The sequence below is a fragment of the Megalobrama amblycephala genome, linkage group LG21 (assembly GCF_018812025.1).
Source record: "Megalobrama amblycephala isolate DHTTF-2021 linkage group LG21, ASM1881202v1, whole genome shotgun sequence".
NCBI classification, from domain to species: Eukaryota; Metazoa; Chordata; class Actinopteri; order Cypriniformes; family Xenocyprididae; genus Megalobrama; species Megalobrama amblycephala.
The window spans coordinates 1,774,224-1,795,319 of NC_063064.1; the positions used below are offsets into that span (position 1 = coordinate 1,774,224).

The 21,096-nt window shown below is 40.2% G+C and overlaps 1 protein-coding gene across 5 annotated transcripts in view; it reads right to left on the reverse strand.

Annotated features, from left to right (window-relative positions):
* LOC125256142 (NLR family CARD domain-containing protein 3-like) overlaps positions 1 to 21,096 on the reverse strand; it is a 96,977-nt gene that overhangs the window by 7,421 nt on the left and 68,460 nt on the right. For 2 of the 5 annotated variants that reach the window (XM_048171824.1, XM_048171831.1), the window contains 4 exons: positions 14,579 to 14,692; positions 12,682 to 14,478; positions 11,503 to 11,676; positions 6,148 to 6,321 (listed from right to left, as the gene is read on the reverse strand). In XM_048171824.1, coding sequence (XP_048027781.1) covers positions 6,148 to 6,321; positions 11,503 to 11,676; positions 12,682 to 14,478; positions 14,579 to 14,692 — 2,259 coding nt within the window. Of the gene's footprint in view, positions 1 to 6,147; positions 6,322 to 11,502; positions 11,677 to 12,681; positions 14,479 to 14,578; positions 14,693 to 14,921; positions 15,036 to 15,277; positions 15,371 to 15,492; positions 15,531 to 16,797; positions 16,862 to 17,086; positions 17,357 to 21,096 lie in introns of those variants that run through there. The other 3 variants (XM_048171827.1, XM_048171830.1, XM_048171829.1) reach the window with 3 other exon arrangements.

The window sequence follows — 21,096 nt, forward strand, 5'->3', positions numbered from 1 at the left end:
AGGGGATGCTCTATGGCCCTGGCTGTTGTGGGGGAATGTGCCAACTGGCTGAATCTCTCTGGTCTGCCCGACAGTGAGAAAAGGCGCATAGGAGGAGCTCCAGTAGAACCTAGCCAGGCTCTTTTTGGCCCTGTGTTGCGACGATAAAAAGGTGTATGAGGCGTTTAAAGTGTGCCTGCCTAGGAAATCCACTCTACATCAGCCCCCTCAGGTTCCTGCCACTGGACGGCAATATCAGAATGCCGCCAGAGGCTCGCCCAAGGCTTGCAGCAGGCCACCTAGCCAGCAGCCAAGCCAGCAGCCCTACCAGCCATCTAACGCTCATTTTACACATACTCTGTTTGCAGTGCATATCCAGTGCATATGCAGTGCATGTTGCAGTACGTATGCGTTGCAGGAGCAGCACGCGCTATTGTGCTTTCACACATGCCGCGTTTGCAGTGCGCAACTGATCCATGGCTGTACATCACAAACACAACATTTACTTATTTTTATTTCAAATCCAAAAGTTGTTAGTGAACATGGCTTGTCAGCATTGCAATTCTATTTGTACATATCCTACACTCTTTCATAGATGTCACGTTTAAATGCACTACATTTAAACAATGTTTTATTCATTACTTTATATTTAAAAAATACTTTAGATTTATACATTACTTTGCTCAGTTAAATTGCAAAACATTACATATGCTATGTGTTAAAATCACAAACATTTTAAATTAAAACTGACAGCTCAACAGCTGAATCTCGTCTTTGCTTTCACTTTTAAATCTTTATAGAGAAATCCTGCAGGTCAAAAAGAACATTTGTTTTTCCACGTCCACGAAGAGACGAGTACTATCCATTATGATCACTGCACGGCTGTATACGCACCGCAACTGGAATGCACTGCCGGACCGCATCCACGTGCAGTGTGAAATCTCTAATCCGTTAACGTGGGCACGGAAAAGAATACGCACCGCATACGCACTGCAGACCGAGCTTGTGTGAAACGGGTGTAAGACCAGGGGTAAGATGTCTTCTGCGGCGGACGCAGGGAAGAAGCCCACCAGCTCTAACCTACATCATAAGAAGAATCGCTAATATTAGTCTCTCTCTGTTTATCCGGAGGTTTACCATAGTCTGCCAGATCCAAGCCGTATCCAGAAGAGATGAAGGACCTGCGCCTAGACACAACGACAACACAGCCCTGAAGTGTCAACTAAACTATCCACTGCGAAGGCCTCCATCCCCTTCCCTATGTACATATAAAACGTTGTCGGGATGATTCCGGTTCACATGGATCTGAGGAAATGACTAGTTATTCTGTGTTGTGCAGACCAGTCAGGTAATTTGGTGATGTCACTTTGTAAAAAAGACTATGTGTCTGCACACATACACATTCAAACGCACATACCTATAGACTAAACACATAAATTAACGACAAGAACGCATTAAAAGTCTTCTGTTTTAATCTAAAAAGGTGTAATTTAAGTGACCCCTAAGTTAACAAATAACGATTTTTACAACGGAAGTGATTCAATCAAAAAACTACTGTGTGCCATTGCATCCGTGCCGAGGGTTCTCTCGGTCATGGGAATAAAACCCTGGCAGTGAGCGGATTCCTGGGAGTCAACGAATCTGCTCCAAATCAGCTGGACCAGCTGGGGGTGGAGTCTCCATTCCCCCGGGAACACGAGCTGTTGTGAGAGTGCGTCGGCTGAAAGATTGAGCTCGACCGGAAAATAAATGGCGCACAGCGACCTGAGTTGGCGCTGATTCCAAAGAAGGAGGCGGCGGGCGAGTTGCAACATGCGACGGGAGCGTAGACCACCTTGCTGGTTGCCGTACGCTACGGTCGATGTGTTGTCCGTCCGGACCAGTACATGCTTGCCGTACTTGCAGTACTTGCTCCTTGGAGTACTCCTTACTCCTTGCTTGTTGGTGAGATGTGCCGTTGTACTAACCGAGTCCATCTCCACACTGAGAAAAGAGGTGCTTTGCGCAGAGAAGATCTTGCTGTTTTCCCAGTTGACCCGAAACCCTAGATGGCTGAGGTGCTTGAGCACCAGGTTCGCATAACTGATCTCGAGAGTCAACCAGAAAGGGTCAGTCATCAAGATAGTTCAAGATGTGAATACCCACCTCCCTGAGCGGGGTAAGGGCAGCCTCCCCGGCTTTGGTAAGATGCAGGGAGACAGGGGCAGCCTAAATGGGGAGGAGACTGTACTGGTATGCTCGACCCTCAAAGCAGAGCGAAAAAATAGTCTGTGTCGAGGTGAAACAAGAGTATGTGTCCTCCAGATCAATCACTGCAAGCCAATCATGGGATGAACACATATGAGGATGCATTCCTGTGTGAGCAACTTGAACATGAGCTTATAAAGGGCCTGATTCAAGATACGCAGATCCCAAATTGGCCCTAACCCAACAGGCACAATGAAGGACGCTTGCTGTAAAATCCTCCATCTCGGCTGGAGGGACAGGCTCTATTGCGTCCTTCGCCAGAAGGAATGCAATCTCCACTCACAGGACAGGGGCGTCCTTGTCTGCCATGAGGCAAACAGGACACCGTTGAACCTGGGGGACCGCCTGGCAAACTGAATTGCAAAACTGAGTCTGACTGCCCGAATGGGCCAGCGGGACAGGCTGGAAATCTCTAGCGAGGCTCCCAAGACCTGTACAAGTGGCACCAAAGGGACAACAGACGTACCCGTGGGTGAAGCAAGGGTGCTTGGACCTAACCCAAGAAGCACAGCACAGTAGAGGCAGTGAGAGTGGTGCACTAACCTACTCTGTGGGTCCTGTGAGGGACTGGCTAGGGAGGCATGAGGAAGCAGCGCACGCTCCTCTAACGCACGCTCCCTGCCTGTGGCGAAAGAACAGGGGCTGGGAAGGAGGAAGCAGAGCGTTCCTCACTGCCCACGCACATCCTGTATGACCGGAAAGTCAGAAAACCACTCTTTCTTGAGAATCTGGGACCACTGGCCATTGGGCCAATGTGGAACAGTAGTGAGATTCTCCACCCGGCCATCCTCCGGGGGAAGGAATGGTGCGTAGACCAACTCCTGAGAAAGAGCTGTTCCCTGCAACTCCAGGTCAACTGTCCCAGGGCTACCTCACCAACCATTTAGGTTTAGCAGTGACCTGGGGACAGGCTGTATCACCTTCCTGCAAAGGGCGGAGCACTGCTCACAGGGGGATGTTCTTGGCGACAAGCAGACTGGACCATGGTCATAATGTCTGCTTCTGAACTGTCGGGAACTGCCGTGCAATCCCCGACAGTGTCGCCAAGATATCACCTTGTGAGATGGGAACGTCAAGAAAGCGCACTTTGTTGACATCTCGCATCACTGCAAGGTTTACCAGAGATGGCGTTCCTGGACCACGAAGGTGGACATCGTCTGGTCGCGGGACTTCTCTCACCCAGAGGGCAAGGTCAGTCAGCATGCGCGGGTCTTGCATCAACCCCGGCTCAGAACTACCCTTGTGCGTTGCCTTGGCCAGCAGGATGACCATAGCATGCAAAAAGGAGGCGGTCTGTTCAGCAGCACCATGAGGCTTAACAGCTAGTGCTGCCATCACCTCACAGGCACTGAATGGGAACCACAGATGATTCCTCCAGGTGGCAGCACTCTGCGGGAATAAATGCACCGCAATGCACAGTCCACCTGAGGAACCCCCATGAACCCCCTGACCGCCCCACAGACGAGGGTAGTGAGAGAGAAAAAACTTTGAACAGATTTTGGCACTATTGTACCTCCATACTGCCAAAGCTCTTCATGCACTTCCGGGAAGAAAGTCATGGGGGCAGGCCGAGGCGATCTTTCACGACACGCTCCAAGCCCAGAACCAATCCACCAGCCGCAATTGCTCAGACTGAGTCTGAGCACGCAGCGGCCTGGGAAAGCATGACTATCAACTCTGAATCCAATTCAGCATGAGCAAACACCACCAGAGTGGGAAGCTCAGCTTCATCTTCCTCTCCAGAGAACGATAACCATCTCACCGATGCAGCTATCGACATCTGATCCTCATCCTGAGTGCCATACAAAGCTCTGTCAGCAGGCAGCTCACCGGCACACGACACGCTGAGGAGCGGGAGATCTGCAGGGGTTTTCCCGGCAGAAAGCTCTCGCTGTAACCCTCAGTCTCCCAAAGTGTTGAACAGACCCGCGGCTGTGCTTTTACACACAATTGGCGGCTGGGCAATAACAAAGGGAACTCAAGCCTTTACGAGAAAGGAGAGTCACGACCTGCATGACGACGTGATCATGTTCCCTCAAGAACATGAATAACCCACGAACACTGTATCAACATGCTGGGCATGCGACACAGCGACCGTGGCCGTCAGATGAAAACAGGAAACGACCGCATCCAGGAATGCACGGACAAAGAGGCATCTTTAAAAAGACTACTCTCACTTCTGTGCTTGCTCTTTTAGGGAAATACCCTTAGCCGAAGCGCTCAGGGGTGAATGCTGCCCTGTGGGCAAAGCAAGCTGGATGCAAACACTGCTGGAATGCGCCATCACACCTGCAGAGAGATCCCACAACGAGCTGCAAGCAAAATAGCAATTAAAATTGCTGTTTTTGGAGTGTTCTCCTGATAGCAATTAAAATTGCTGTTATTTGCTCAGAAATTTACTCTCAATAGAGGTGAATTAGAAAGAGTGATCGCTGTACAACCGCTGAGACAGTCCTTGGAGAAAGTGTGTGCTTTTCATAGAAAATACAACATAATTTTGTGGTAAAATTATGGAAACAGTTTGTAATTTTTATCCTGTTGTTTGTGGGTTTTAGTTGTTTTGTTGTACGCTGTAAGGACCTTTGATATAACTTTTCAATATTTTTGTAAAGTGATATTGAACTGTAAAAGCAGTCAAGACCTGCTTAGAACAACTTTAGCTGTGCGTTTACAGTAAAATAATTGCATACCTTACGTTCGTCAACCAATCACATTTAATATCTCTATAATATAACTCAGAGATGGACACTCAAGTTAGAGACTCGGACTCGAGTCGCACTCGAGTCACATTTTAACAGACTTCAGACTCGGACTTGGACTCAACCTGAAATGACTTCAGACTTGACTCGATTCGGCACAAAAGACAAAAAATATTTTAAAAATGACTCAAGTCCTTTACTCTTAACTACTGATATAATAAATAAATAATTTGTGTTGTGTTTAAATGGTTTTATAATATCTGTGTCACATATATTTCCTTACGTGTCGTGGTAGATTGGACTCTTGTCATAGAATTTGATTATGTATGTCCGTGCGTGTAAACTCTGAAATGTCATAAGAGTCCCATGCAACATGACGGGAGCCACCGTGCCATATTTATGTTCTTTCGTTTGGGTTTATTATCACGTCAGATCGGCTAGATGCACAGAATGTGGGAAAACAATTAAAGACTCCAGAACAACATCATCAAATTTTATGAGACATCGCATCCACAAAGGTTAGTCAGATTAACTCACACAGCTATTATACTGTGGAGAAGCTGCGTGGCTCATTTGGATTGCCAGCCTGTTAAAATATGAACAAAAAAATGTAGACTTTAAACCTAGCACTATGTTTTATCAATCTTTTCGTATTATTTGCAGCTTTTCTATTTCTTAATGTGTGTCCATAAGAGAGAGATAGAAAGAGATTTATTACTTAAAGCTCATATTTCAACGCATCACAATCAGCATGTGTAGTTTTCAATTGACATTCTTAAACATTTAAAAGTTTGATATTTTCTGATAATAACTGTCGTCACTAACAACGAAGCTGTATAACAATCTGCTGTATAACAAACCGTGACTCACTGGCGCCATCTTGTGTCTGTTTAGCGACTGTATTGAAAATGACTACTCGTGTTGCCAGGATGAATGTTTTGTACATTGTAATGGATTATAATGTAACAAGCTGGATGTACATTATCCCTTACATCATAGGACCTTAATTTCAAATAAAGCAGATTATATAATTTTGTCTATATAATACAACTAGGATAAATAGGATTTGATTATGAGAATTTTTTTTTTAATGACTTGAGACTTGACTCGGACTTGTGACAAAAGAATCCAGACTTGACTCAGACTCCAGATAAAAGACACGTGAACATCTCTGGTATAACTAAAGCTTAGCTTGTTACAAAACTCTACCAGCTCGACATACTTGAGTTTGTCCAGTCTGTAGTCTGAATGGTTGAGTTTATCCGAGAGCAACATGACTCCTGAATCTCCTGGGTGATTGTAGCTCAGATCCAGCTCTCTCAGGTGTGAAGGGTTTGAACTCAGAGCTGAAGACATATGACCACAGCCTTCCACTGTCACCATACAGCCAGACAGCCTACAAACACACACAGCAACAGCAAACATGACATTAGTTTGACAATCAGATCAGTCACTATCACACATTGACCTGCAGAGTTTGCATTTACAGGTATTTCCTGAAGATTCAGTCATAAAATTAACAAACATGTCTGTGGAAATGTACTACAGTAAAAGTATTCATTTAGTTTTATAAATGTAGTTAAGTCAACAGACATATTTATACTTATGTGCATTATAGAATTTTTTTCAAACATTTATATCTATTTCAGCCATAAAGTAGGTGTTATTTGTTTTTAACTGTTTAAAAATCTTAAATTACCTCCAGTAATTTCCAGAGACTACTTTTTCCAAATGTCATTGTTTTGAATTGAAAATATAGGTTACATGTTTGATTGATTTAATTTCTAATTGAACGTGATTATTAACAATGTCCTTTTAAGAGGAAATGTGTGCATATTTTAAAATAAAATATTATTTACAAATAGTTAAAATGCAGTGAATTTAAAAGTTTAAAATGAAATTAAATGAATACAATGCCTCACTTCACTCTGAAACATTTCAGAATGTATATTTATAGAAATACATAGCAACCAAAACTTATTAAAAAAAATGCCATCCAACTGTTGAGTTCATATGATTGCCATTTGGGGTGTGGTGGTAATTTTGGACCTTGGCTAAGGGTGTCCCGCACACAGCCACTAGATGGCACTATTAGTTTGTATTTTGAAAGCAATCCATTCATTAAATAAATGTATTTGAAACAGCATTTTGTAGTATGTTTAGTAATTGTTTCAGGCCATGTCATGATTTCCATCATCATACTGTCCAATCATCCCCCCCACCCTAAACAAATTTTTCGAGTCACTTCTCAGGTTGAAAAACGCAGACATTATGGGGGAAAATTCCTGCAAATTTTGCTTTGTCTCTTGTTCTGGCAATTCATTGAGAGCAGATTTCACATTTGTCAACAAAATTTAATGGTCATTTATTGTGATTTTATGCATAGGCGGACCGGCACCTGCAGACGGGGCATGAGTGCACGGTGGGGGTGGGGGGTGGTGGTGTTGTTTTAAAAGAATTAAATAATTAATAAGTATTAAAAAAGGGGATAAATATAAGTACAAATGGTAACATAAGTTCTACTGCAGTTGTGAACTATTCAATTTAAACTATTTGCAAATATTTTTTTTAATTATGCACACATTTACTCTTACTGACATCTGACATGTTGAAAACGCAAAACGTTTGTTGTGTCATCACATTCAGTTGAGTTACGTGAATCAAATGTAAATTATACCATAATTTCCATTCAAAACAGTGAAATTTCTTAAAGCGCCCCTATTATGCTTTTTCGACTATTACCTTTCATGCAATGTGTAATGTAGCTTTCTGTAAATGTAAACGATCTGCAAGGTTGTGAAGCTGAAAGTGCACGATACATAAAGTTATTGTCTCTATCGACTCTGAAACCCCTTAAATGAATCGTTAGGAATTCAAGTCCCACTTCTGTGACCACTATACATCACACTGGGTAACACATTTGCCTAATGCCCGCCTATGGTCTTCATTTGCTGCCCGTTAAAAACGTCTACTTTGACCCACCCTCAAACGCTGTAGCTGGTTTGTGCTGTATACATGTGAAGAAGATGCTGTTTTCTGCTCTGCAAAAGCAAATTCTCTTTGTAAACACTTCCAAAATATGAGGATGTGAAGAGTCAGTGGTTAAAACTACCACAGTGATACAACAGCAGAGTAACATTTTCATGATTGCTTCTCAAATCTTCATGAGGTGTAAATGAGATATACAAAATGCTTATTCATCAAAGATGGGACCATGGCAGTGATGTCTCGCGCTTATACTTTAATGAGTACGAGGCATCACTGCCATTGTCAGACCGTGATCAGACCTCACTAAGCGAGTGCTGAACACAGTTGGACATAGTAGTGTATTAGAGGTAAAAAATTATATAAATACTGTTTGGTTTCTCGCACAAACCGAACGTTTCGTGTCTTAGGACATCATTGCGCTGTCATGAGCTGCAGGGTTTAATTTGGATTTGTTTATGCATATTTCTTGACTCTTATAAATTGTGTTACCATTGACACCCATTATACGGCTGACAGACGACAACGGTTGTAGTTAAAAATCATCATTTGTGTTCTACTGAAGAAACAAAGTCACCTACATCTTGGATGCCCTGGGGGTAAGCAGATAAACATCACATTTTCATTTTTGGGTGAACTATCCCTTTAAGAGGTATACACCATTGTAATCTGTGAAATGTCTTTTTTGTGTACACTCAAAATAAAAACTAAATGTTGTGCTTTTTGCAAAAAAAAAAAAAAAAAAAACTAACATGATGCGCAAGCTGCAGTCACTCTCTGAATGTAATCCATTCTGATAGTACTCAGAAAATGAACTGTAACTTAGTGAATACTAATCACACAAACATGAGACATTTAAAAATCCGTTGAAATGTAAGGTTTAAATGTTTAAGTCAAATCGAAAACAAATATTCTCTGTTTATGTAATCTGTTTGAAAATAGAGAGATGTCAGTCGTTCATGAGTCAGCTCATTATCCACTAATGCGGCCACACCCCCGGACCGCGCACTATTCAGACGCAAATTCTGAGGTGATACATGGAACAGAGAGTGAACGCCCGCATCAGCTCAGAAAAAATGTATCAAGCTTAGTCAGATTCATGTACATCATTTTGAAATGCAGTGAGGAATAATTCTGGAAAAATTTTCCTCAAAGGAAGAGCACTTTCAATTTAATTTCGATCAAGGATCAACTTGATCAAGCCGATGAATGTGAATGGTACTTTTTTTCATTCCTAAGTTCTTTATTCTAATCGCGATATAGTGTCTGTGAATATTAAACCGCAAAAAGACTTGAATCTTGCAAGTTTTCTGTGTCTCAGTGTGAATTAATGGGGCAGATCGACGCGGCTATTCCCAAACTATATTGCTATACTGAGATAAGTGAAATCGACTGAAATACGTAATAAATAATGAAATAAAATGTGTTAGCAATGTATTAAACTGCACATTAACATTTAGGCTCTATAACATAACAAATATAATATGTAAAATGCCATAGAGGTAATACCATCACAGAAATCATTATATTTTAAAGTATATTAAAATATAGAAATATAGAAAACCATCATTTAAATTGTAATAATATTTCACAGTATTGCTGTTTTTTCTGTATTTTTGATCAAATAAATGCAGGCTTGATGAGCATGAGACTTCTTTACATTAAAAACATAGTAATGTGTGTGCAATCATTTGACTGGTACTGTAATTTAATATATAGGCTTTTACAAAATTTTCTTCACATGATGTGCAATAATATGTGCATGCATAAGATCACAAAAATCATGTTTTCTGTTAATAGTGGACATTATATTAACCCTCTGGAGTCTGAGGCTGATTTGGGGCCTGGAGAAGTTTTGACATGCCCTGACATTTGTGCTTTTTTCAGTTGTTCATAAACATATTAATGGAAAAAGTGTCATTACACTGTATTCAGCACAAACTAGGCTACCATAATATGTGAGGAACATGTACGTACATGTTTGTGTTTTTGAAGGAATAACATTTATGCGTGGTTATTGAAAAAACAAAAAACTTAAGTCACTGAAATAAGGCCAAAAAAAGTATAGTAAATCTGTGTTTACAAGACTTTTGGGTATTGGAGGTTGTAAACTAGAGTTTTTGCTTAAAATTATGCTGCCTACTCCTTCATATAAAACAATATATTGATTTAGTTTTTGTAAGACACTTTTTGCCAAGAAACACAGTATGCGAGGAGGCGTGAATCACCACTGAATAATGGGCCATTCTCACCTGTGAAGACAAAAGAATTGGATAGTAATGAGCTGAAATGACTTGCATATTAATGAGGCATTTCAGTCAGGTAGGCTGTGAAAAAAACCTTCTGTGATGTCTCAAGCTCATCATGATATATGAAACATACAGAAAAATATTATTACAATATAAAGTAATGGTTTTATATTATACTTTAAAATATAATGTATTTCTGTGATGCAAAGAGTCTGAATATAGGCTTTTAGTTTAAAAGCATGCACATTTGGAGAAATATTGGATTCTCATATGCTTATGTCAATTTTCTATACAGAGGAGTTATATTTATTTAAAATTCATTATCATTACTATGAGCGCTGGTGTTTTCAATTCATCCTTGAAGTCGGAGGGCGCTCTGTGCATTTTTAGTCCACAAATTCATCTAAAAGAAGAAGAGGCTATTCCATGAATGGAGTTTCCAATTCATACAGCAGCCGGAGGGCGCTAAAGAAACAAAAACTCATCTAGAATTCATCTATAGAAGAAAAGAAAACAGGAACTAACTGTATGTCTTCTAGAGCTCCCTAACCATGACTTTTACATCCAGATAAATACGTTTCAAGACAATAAATACACGATTGAGATGATGAATGCATGTATTGCCTCTGAATTTGCGTCTGAATAGCGCTGACTCTGTGGGCGTGGCCGCATTAGCGGATAATGAGCTGAATCACGGACTTCTGACATGGCTCTCTTTTCATACAGATTACATAAACACGGAAGGTTTGTTTTCGATTTGACTTACATGATTCAAAACCTGACATCTTAACGTTTTTTAGACATAAGTTTAATTTTTCTGTGATTAGTATTCACTAAGTTACAGTTCATTTTCTGAGAACTATCAGATTGGACTTCGTTCAGAGGGAGAGGAGAAATCACGCATCATGTTAGTTTTCTTTATTTTACAAAAAGCACAACATTGTGTTTTTACTCTGAGTGTATACAAATAAAAGAAGATATTCTATAGTTTCAATTGATATATTACTTATTTCTCTATGACAAAAAATGACGGAGTATTTTAAGTCTGTTTTGCTGCAATGTGAAAAAAAACCTGCAAAACGCGCCGGCGCGTTTTCAGACCTCAGAGTGTTAATGTTAATACAATAGCTGATATGATCCTGTTATCAGCATGCTCACAGAGGGTTTTTTTCTTTTATCAAAGATTTAAGAATTATAGTGACCAGATATTGTGATACTGTATCACTAAAATGATAGGATAAGACAAATAAAATGTAAATTCTATAATTTATTTTTATTTGTATTATTAGCTCCCACAAAATCATAAATGGTATGTGGGGGTGATTTTATGGAAAACCATTTACCTCAGTATCTGCAGTTGACAGTTTGGACTCTTCAGTCCATCAGAAAGAAGCTTCACTCCTGAATCCTGCAGGTCATTGTTACTCAGATCCAGCTCTCCCAGAACCATGTTTGAGGATTGCAGAGCTGAAGACAAACTCTTACAGGAATGAGCAGTGAGATTACAGAACTGTAGCCTGTGTAGAGCACAAAACAAACAGTGATTTAATGGGTTTATCAGGTAGGGTATCAGGCAGGCTTTATAATCTTTGACTGTAGTGATATTACATAGATTACATACATGTGAAATGTTTGAATAATTCAACTCTTCATAAAGCATTGAACCAGGGCAGTTTACCGACTATTTTATGTACAGATCAGATGATTCATTCAATGATCCAGATTACCAGTGCTCTAAATGGAACTATTTATCATAATGTAGGCTACTAGTTATATAAATGATAACAGGTAAAACAGTTACCATGGGGTTACTTGAAGGTTACTTTAACATTCTGTTACATTTTCAAGTCTAATGACTGATATTTTGTTGTGCACTGCCAACCCTGTGATACTACAGCATGAAATCCAGCAGTATTGTGATAATCAGAAATGCCAAACAATATTAAAAACATGCAAAGTGCAGAAGTTATTAACTACTGTATTATTTAGACTCACAGACATCAACAAACAACACATGAAACTCATCAATGGTAACAATACATATATAACGCTTTATGCTGCAGTGCATGATGGGTTACAGCATAGTACAAAACTCATTCATGGCTCCCAGCATGCACTGCATCAATAATAAGTAATGAAGCTGAATTGTCTTACTATTTTCTGCTTTTATTTTTGATGTTGTTTTTGTGATGATGTTGACTTTTGAGCAGCTTGTTTTGTGAAGCTGAGTTGATTTTATTTATTTGAATATTTTTTTGATTGTCACCATTGTTGAGGTTTGTATGACAAGTGTACATATCTAAAAGTGTAATGTTTAAAAAACATATTTGTACAAATGAGTCAGCTTCTCTCATTTTTAATGCATCACACTAATATTTTTTATCAAAACAACTGCATTTAAGATTTTCACATTTAATACCACTACCACTCTTTTATTTGATTTATCATCAAACTACAAAACAGCACATGCTAAATCCATAAATGTGTTTATGTTTTGAGTGATTGTTGTCAGTGTTTCTTACTGAGCTGATCTGGATTCTTTAACCACAGGCATCAGCTTCTGAAGAACTTCATCTGCTGTATTTTGTGCTCCAATAAACTGTTTTAGATCAAAATCCATCTTCGGCTCTGATGTCAGCATCACATAAACCAGAGCTGACCACTGTGAAGAGGAGAGTTTAGTTTCTCCTATTTTTCCAGATCTTAGATAATCTTGGATCTCCTGCATCAGTGAATCATCACCCAGTTCATTCAGACAGTGGAACAGATTGATGGATCTCTCTGGGGAGTGATTCTCCCTGATCTTCTGTTTGATGAACTGAACTGTTTCTTCTTTGTTGTAGGAGCAGCTTCCTGTCTGTGTCAGTAGTTCTCGTAAGAGAGACTGATTGGACTCCAATGAGAGACCCAGAAGGAAACGCAGGAAAAGGTCCAGATGTCCATTATTACTCTGTAAAGCCTCTTTCACAGCTATCTGATGCAGCTCAGATAATGAAAAATGTTCTGATGAATTATTTTGGAACAAGTACAAAATCTTAGACAACAGTTTGGTTTTGTCAAACACATTTCTGTTCTCATTTGTACAGTAAATGTGTACATAGAGAGCTGCTAGATGTTCCTGGATGCTCAGATGAACAAAGCAGAAGACTTTCCCCTGATACAAACCAAACTCTTCTCTGAAGATCTGAGTGCACAATCCTGAGTACACTGATGCTTCTGTCACATCAGTGCCACACTCTCTCAGGTCTTCCTCATAGAAGATCAGGTTTCCTTTCACAAGCTGCTGGAAAGCAAGTTTACCCAGTTTTAAAATCATGTCTTTATCTTTCACTTTCTTCTGATAGTCCTTCTCATGTTTGATGTTGGTCTGAATGAGCAGGAAGTGTGTGTACATTTGAGTGAGAGTCTTGGGAATCTCTCCTCTATCTGCTTCAATCAACATCTTCTCTAGAACAGTGGCTGAGATCCAGCAGAACACTGGGATGTGGCACATAATAAAGAGGCTCCTTGATGACTTCAGGTGTGTGATGATCCTGTTAGCCAGACTCTGATCACTGATTCTCTTCCTGAAGTATTCCTTCTTCTGTGGCTCATTAAAGCCTCGTACCTCTGTCACTCGATGAACACACTCAGAGGGGACGAGATCAGCTGCTGCTGGTCTGGAGGTGATCCAGATGAGAGCAGAGTGAAGCAGATTGTTCGCAATGAGGTTCATCAGCAGATCATCCACTGAGGCTGATTCAGATATATTACACAGTTTCACTTTGCTCTTAAAGTTCAGAGACAGACGACACTCATCCAGACCATCAAAGATGAACAACACTTTATATTCATCACTGGATAATTTCAGTTCTTTTGTTTCAGGGAAAAAGTCATGAAGAAGATCTGAAAGACTGAGTGTTTTGTCCTTCATCAAGTTGAGCTCTCTGAAAGGAAGAGGAAATATGAGCTGGATGTCCTGATTCTCTTTCCCTTCAACCCAGTCCAGGATGAACTTCTGCACAGAAACTGTTTTTCCAATCCCAGCGACTCCTTTTGTCAGCACAGTTCTGATAGGTTTGTCTCGTCCAGGTAAAGGTCTGAAGATGTCATTGCATTTGATTGGTGTGTCCTCTGTTTCTGCTCTCCTGGACTGTGTCTCAATCTGTCTCACCTCATGCTCATTATTGATCTCTCCACTCTCACTCTCTGTGATGTAGAGCTCTGTGTAGATCTCATTCAGGAGTGTTGGGTTTCCCTGCTTTGCTGTTCCTTCAAACAGACACTGAAACTTCTTCCTCAGGTTTGATCTAAATGTGTTGAGGCTGCAGGCTTTATGGCTGTAAAATCCACATTATTACATGGGTTAATAAGCACAATGCCTGGTTCTGTATCATACAGTATATTCAAATTCAAATATATGTTATAGAAATGTTTTACCTGAGACCAGGCTGTGTTTCTACACTCTTTAAATGTATTGGCTGATCTATAGACACATCACTCTTCATAGACACACAGCTGGGCTCTGGTTCTGATCTCTTCTGATGAACTGGACTAAAACAGAGGGATATTAATGTGAATACTTCAAATTACTGTATTCAACAACTCAATTATTTATTTATCATTAAAGAATCACTTTAAACGGTGTGTGCTATGTTATAAAGTATAAGGTATAAGATAAAAATAGCCACAAAATAGCACAAGAAGAATGTAATCTCTTGTAGAGAGTACATGATAATATAAAATACCATTCTATAATCATATTTTTATAGAAATGTTATACCTGAGGCCAGTCCATGTATCCTCACTGTTAAACTCTATTGGATCAGCCATAGACACATCACTCTTCATAGACACACAGCTGGGCTCTGGTTCGGATCTCTTCTGATGAATTTGACTAAAACAGAGGGAGATTAATGTGAATACTTCAATTTACTGTATTCAACAACTCAATTATTTATTCATCATTAAAGAAATCACTTTAAAGTGTGTGTGTGTGTGTGTGTGTTACATTATAAAGTATAAGATATATGATAAAGATACCATCAAAATAGCACAAGAAGAATGTAATCTCTTGTAGAAAATACATGATAATATAAAATGCCATACTATAATCATATTTTTATAGAAATGTTATACCTATACTTAAACTCTATTGGATGAGCCATAGATGTGTCACTCTTCATAGACACACAGCTGGGCTCTGGTTCAGATCTCTTCTGATGTACTGGACTAAAAGAGAACATCCTTTATGATTACAATCATATTAATATAACATTTAAAAAAAGCATTTTTTAATGAAAAGCACTCAAAGAGGTTTTCAATAAATGTTAACTTTAAAAAAACATACAGACCTTTTTTTTTCTTCTGTAGACAGTCATTTCCTCTGTAACATTAAAGGTCCCGTTTTTCGTGTTTTTTTGAAGCTTTGATTGTGTTTATAGTGTGCAATATAACATGTGTTCATGTTTCGCGTGTAAAAAAAAACAGTATTTTTCACATAATTTACTTATCTGTATACCGCTGTTTCCACTGTCATAAAAACGGGCTGATGACTTCCTTGTTCTATGAAGTCCCTCCTTCAGAAATACGTAACGAGTTCTGATTGTGCCAGCGGTTCCTGTGTTGTGATTCGACAGCAGCTTTGTCTCTCTATGGCTCTGAGCGAACCTTGCCCGGAAAGGTCACGCCTCTTACCATAACGTGGAGATGCACGCGCTCAGTGTTATTGTAAGCATGTCTTTAATTTTACCCTATCAATTTGAGCCGGAATCAGACCCGGTGATTGGACTGCGGGATGAAAATAACAGCGTTTCGACGACATGGCGACAAACACACTCTACAAACGCAACTCTTGTGCATTCCTGTGGGCGGAGGTTAGTCAAAAAACTGTTTTAGTGACGTCATTAAAGAAGGAAGTAGAGGGATGTAGTCCAAACTGGCCGTTCGATGTAGGCGACTTCTGTTAAATAAAATATCTCGCTTGGCATTGAACTTTGACCTTTAAAATTTTACAGATTTTATTTATACTCTAACAACAACATTACACACTAACTAAAGTTTGAAACATGGGATCACGAAGAACGGGACCTATAAAGGATACTAAGGGTGCTTTCACACTTGGTTCGATTGCCTGGACCGAACCCGAGTTCGATTGCTCCCCCCTCCCCTTGCCCCCACTGGACTGTGTTCACATTGCTCTCCTCACTTTCATATTTTTGTTTTTGAACCGTTGGTTTTGTTCATAACGACACTTGCCTCTATCTGCCACGACTGTAGTACGCTGAAGGTGAGCAGAAATAAGAAAGGCTACACTACAGCTCTCTGCTTGCAGCACGTCAGTCACGCTCGTTGGGAAAGTGAGTGAAACACACGTACAAACAAACATTTTTATCAAGTAATACGGTATTAATAGCGGTTCACTTCCGCAATTTGGTACGTTTGCATTCATATCAGGAGCGAACCGTACCGGAGTTCACTTGAACCGCACCCCAGACCACCCTTTTTAAGCAGACTCGGGTATGGTTCGCGGGTGCGCACCTGAGTTCAGAAGACATTGTTCACATCACCCAAACGTACCGAACTCTGACGTCAATCGAACCCGGGTGTGCACCAAAAGTGCTAATGTGAAAGCACCCTTAATGTGTTAGATACAGTACCTGCATCCAGATGTTTGTGTGTCATCCATGATGGATCTGAACAGTTTGATCTCCACCGCTGACTCTGGATGGAAGTGACAAACAATCACAAAAATAACAAAAAGTAATCAAACAGCCTTTATAACATTCAGCTGAATGGATCTTGAGAGCTGGAGAGATAGATCACGATCACTCAAATACATAAGGTTAGTCACATGTAAACACAAATGCTCTTTTGAAGAATCACAATCTGCAAAAACACACAAGAAACATTGTTCATTTATTTTAGGTAGAAAAATAGAATACACACCGATTCACAGAAATCCTACAGCTTTTCCATCGAATAACTATACATAATTCCTGCCTAAACTTGTATAAATTACTCTATTACAGATTTACAAATATTCTGTCTGGTAAATTATCAGTTCTCTTTGTTTAAAATGGCGAAACATCACCTCTGAAGATTTACTTTTACTTTCATTAATGACGAGAGTGTCATGTCATGGGTTGCCAGATCCTGCAAAAATGTCCAGCCTAAAACCAACTCAAATCCTACCAAAATGAATGAAAACTAACTAAATTTCAGTGTTACCATGGAATGGGGATACTAACCAGATACTTGAACCAGGGCTCATGCAGCGACAGTCAATGTGTTTCTTTCAGCGTACTATTGTATGTTTTTAGTGAGTTTTGTTTTTTTTTTTATTGATGCTGAGGACGGTCATGAACAAATGCTTCTAGACACTGTGCTATTCAGTTGCACTAATGGAGCTTTAAATTATTGCAGATTTGTGGACTTTTGATTCACTTAACTACTGTTTGCCAAGGAATCACACCACAATCACACCAATTTTTGCGAATACAATATTCCAGAGATCTCTTGCTACAATGGAATTCACAGAATTCAATCAAGAAAGTTTCTAACCAGGCCACTTTGGGGCACCACTGACTTCCATAGTAGGAAAAAAACTACAGTACTATGGAAATCAATGGTGTCCCAAAACTGTTCAGTTTAACACATTCTTCAAAATATCTTCCTTTGTGTTCAACAGAACAAAGAAAATTATACAGATTTTGAACAAAGTGTGAGTAAATGATGATAGAATTTTCAACTATCCCTTTAATTACCATAAGTCTGAGATAACAACACGTGAGGTTCTACTCTGAGCTGTTCCTCGGACTCATCTGCAGTTGTCACGTGGTACAAGTAGGAGCTTTCAGAAAATTCACACCTTACAAGTAGCAATAATGAGCTCTATGAGGACGAGTGCTTTTTACAAGTTGAAATGTCGTAATTATGGTAATTAGCGTGAATGCACCTACAAACATGCCGCATTATGATTATAATGATTATAATTTGAAAGCTGTGTCATCACTAGATCTGATAGAATAATTAATGTTTTTAATGCATGATGATAGGGTTGGGTAATTGGGTAAGAGAAATATGACACTTCAAAGTTCAGGTCTATCATCACAGGCGAATGTGACGCTCAAATCCTCCTCATCATGTACAACACTCCACACAGGCAGTGAAACCGCTCACTAAAGTCACAGACGAACACGTTTACACACACAAACAGGTATGGTTGAATATTCAGTTCTTAAGTATGTGGTAGAGAAGAACTCTCGATGGTCCCAGGCTGCAGTGAATGATGGGAATGAAGCGCTCATTCTGAAAAGAACTGATGCTCCAAAGCGTTCAGCGCAGAGATTCGCTTCATCGAGTCGAATGTCAGCATTTCCTGTTGAGACAGAGGAAGATCAAGAGTCACAACTGCATCTTCAGATCATCTGAGCTGTTTCAATATCACTGATGTACAAACCCGATTCCAAAAAAGTTGGGACACTGTACAAATTGTGAATAAAAAAGGAATGCAATAATTTACAAATCTCATAAACTTATATTTTATTCACAATAGAATATAGATAACATATCAAATGTTGAAAGTGAGACATTTTGAAATGTCATGGAATACTTCCAGAAAACACAATCAACCGTGCCATTCGCTTTTGCCAGCTAAAACTCTATAGGTCAAAAAAGAAGCCATATCTAAACATGATCCAGAAGCGCAGGTGTTTTCTCTGGGCCAAGGCTCATTTAAAATGGACTGTGGCAAAGTGGAAAACTGTTCTGTGGTCAGACGAATCAAAATTTGAAGTTCTTTTTGGAAAACTGGGGCACCATGTCATCTGGACTAAAGAGGACAAGGACAACCCAAGTTGTTATCAGCGCTCAGTTCAGAAGCCTGCATCTCTGATGGTATGGGGTTGCATGAGTGCGCGTGGCATGGGCAGCTTACACATCTGGAAAGGCACCATCAATGCTGAAAGGTATATCCAAGTTCTAGAACAACATATGCTCCCATCCAGACGTTGACCAGATATTTGAAATACAGAATATTGCTTTAAAATACAAAGAAAAATAATCATATCAGGTTGAACTTAATTTATTAGTGAAACAAATTCTTATGAAAAGTTTTATCACTGTCTTTTGAAGGGTTTCTCAAGCAGCAACACTTTTATGCAAACTCTGCCAAACTCGACTGAACATTTGTTAGAATAAAAAGTGAACCGTCAGTAACAAACAGCTGCAAATATGTTTGTTTTGACATTTCAAAATAAAAGCACAAGTGCACGAATAGGGTATTTAGGCTTAAAGGGTTAGTTCACCCAAAAATATGAATTTTAATGAAATCTGAGAGCTTATAATCATCACTGCTTAGACTCACATGCGTCTGAACATCTCAGCGAAGATGCAGCCGGTGCTCCAGATGTCCACAGGTGTGGCGTATGTGGTCTGGAGCAGCACTTCAGGAGAGCGATACCACAACGTCACAACCTGAGCCGAGAAAACATCATCAGACGTGTTCGTGTGCGATCGGTGTCGATGACACGAGACCGCGCGTCTCTTACCACTGGTGTGAGCGCCATGTGACAGCTGTAGATCCGCGCCAAACCAAAGTCGGCCAGTTTCACCTGCCGTCTGCTGGTCACCAGGATGTTTTCCGGCTTCAGATCCCGATGGAGAACCCGATTCGAGTGCAAGAACGCCAAACCACACAGTAACTGCTGCATCAAGTCCTGCATCACACGCAAACACATCTGCTGAAAACATCCGGTTACACCTTCTACTGTCAAGTACTGAGTAATATTGAAGAGGATCTATTGTGATTTCTCCATGTTCATCTCTTTAGTGTTTGATCATGAAAAAAGCTCTGTAAAGTTCCAGTTCTTCTCTATATCAGTGTTTCTGAACTCCATCTTGAGTTTTCTTCACAATATTCCTCATTTAAATAATTCATACGCAGAATAAAGGGGCGGGGCCTGGTTGAGTTAGTTAGTAGTGTGTTGAAACTGGCGGTTATGGTAAGGGGCGGGACATTTCCCAAACACCAATCACAACACACTGCTCCAGCCGGCCAATCAGAGCACACTGTGCTTTTCAGAAGGAGGGGCTTCATAGAGACAGGAACTAAACAGAGCGTTACTGACAGACTGGGAAGAGAGGAGCTGCAACAATGGAGAATATGAGGAAAAGAATCAACATTCAAGCAGGAAAACCTGCTCTAGTAGAGCACAAAAACAACATCAAGACTTTATAAAAGAGCATAATAGGTCCTCTTTAATCATCTGACATCTGAAGATATCAATCAATAACGGAGTGAAACTCACTTCTGGTAAGAGTTGACATCATCAGACAGCCAGTCCTCAAACGCTTTATCAGAGTGACCGTGATTCTGACCCGCAGCGGCACTGGACCTGCAACGACACCATCATCATCATCATCATCATCGCCAACATCATCACTCATCATCTGCTCGATCAGTGGCGTGTCGTACCGGTGTGCGGAGCTCAGGCCGCTCTTGGCCTGCGGAGGCGTCCAGTTCCTGGCAGACGAGTCCTCAATGCTCCACTCCTTCCCTTCGGCCAGAGTCGCCACCTTCAACACACACACACACACACACACACACACACACACACACACACACACACACATCACACCTTCAACTTCAACACATATAATCAGACTTAAATAATTACTGCAAAATGATAAGTTTCAACACACTTCCATCTGATCTTGCCGCTTGTACACAGAGTCAGATGTGCTGCAACAACTATTAGAAAAAACTGATTATAAAATCGACAATGAACATAATCAACAATGCATTTGATTATTGATTGAACGCTCTCTGAAAACATCTGGCAGTCGAGTCATTTAACAGCAGGAATAACAGATTGCTATGAACAAAACACATCTGGAAACAGCACAGACACAGACTGAGCTGCTGCAGGAAATCTGCATGTGTTTAGATGCTTTGA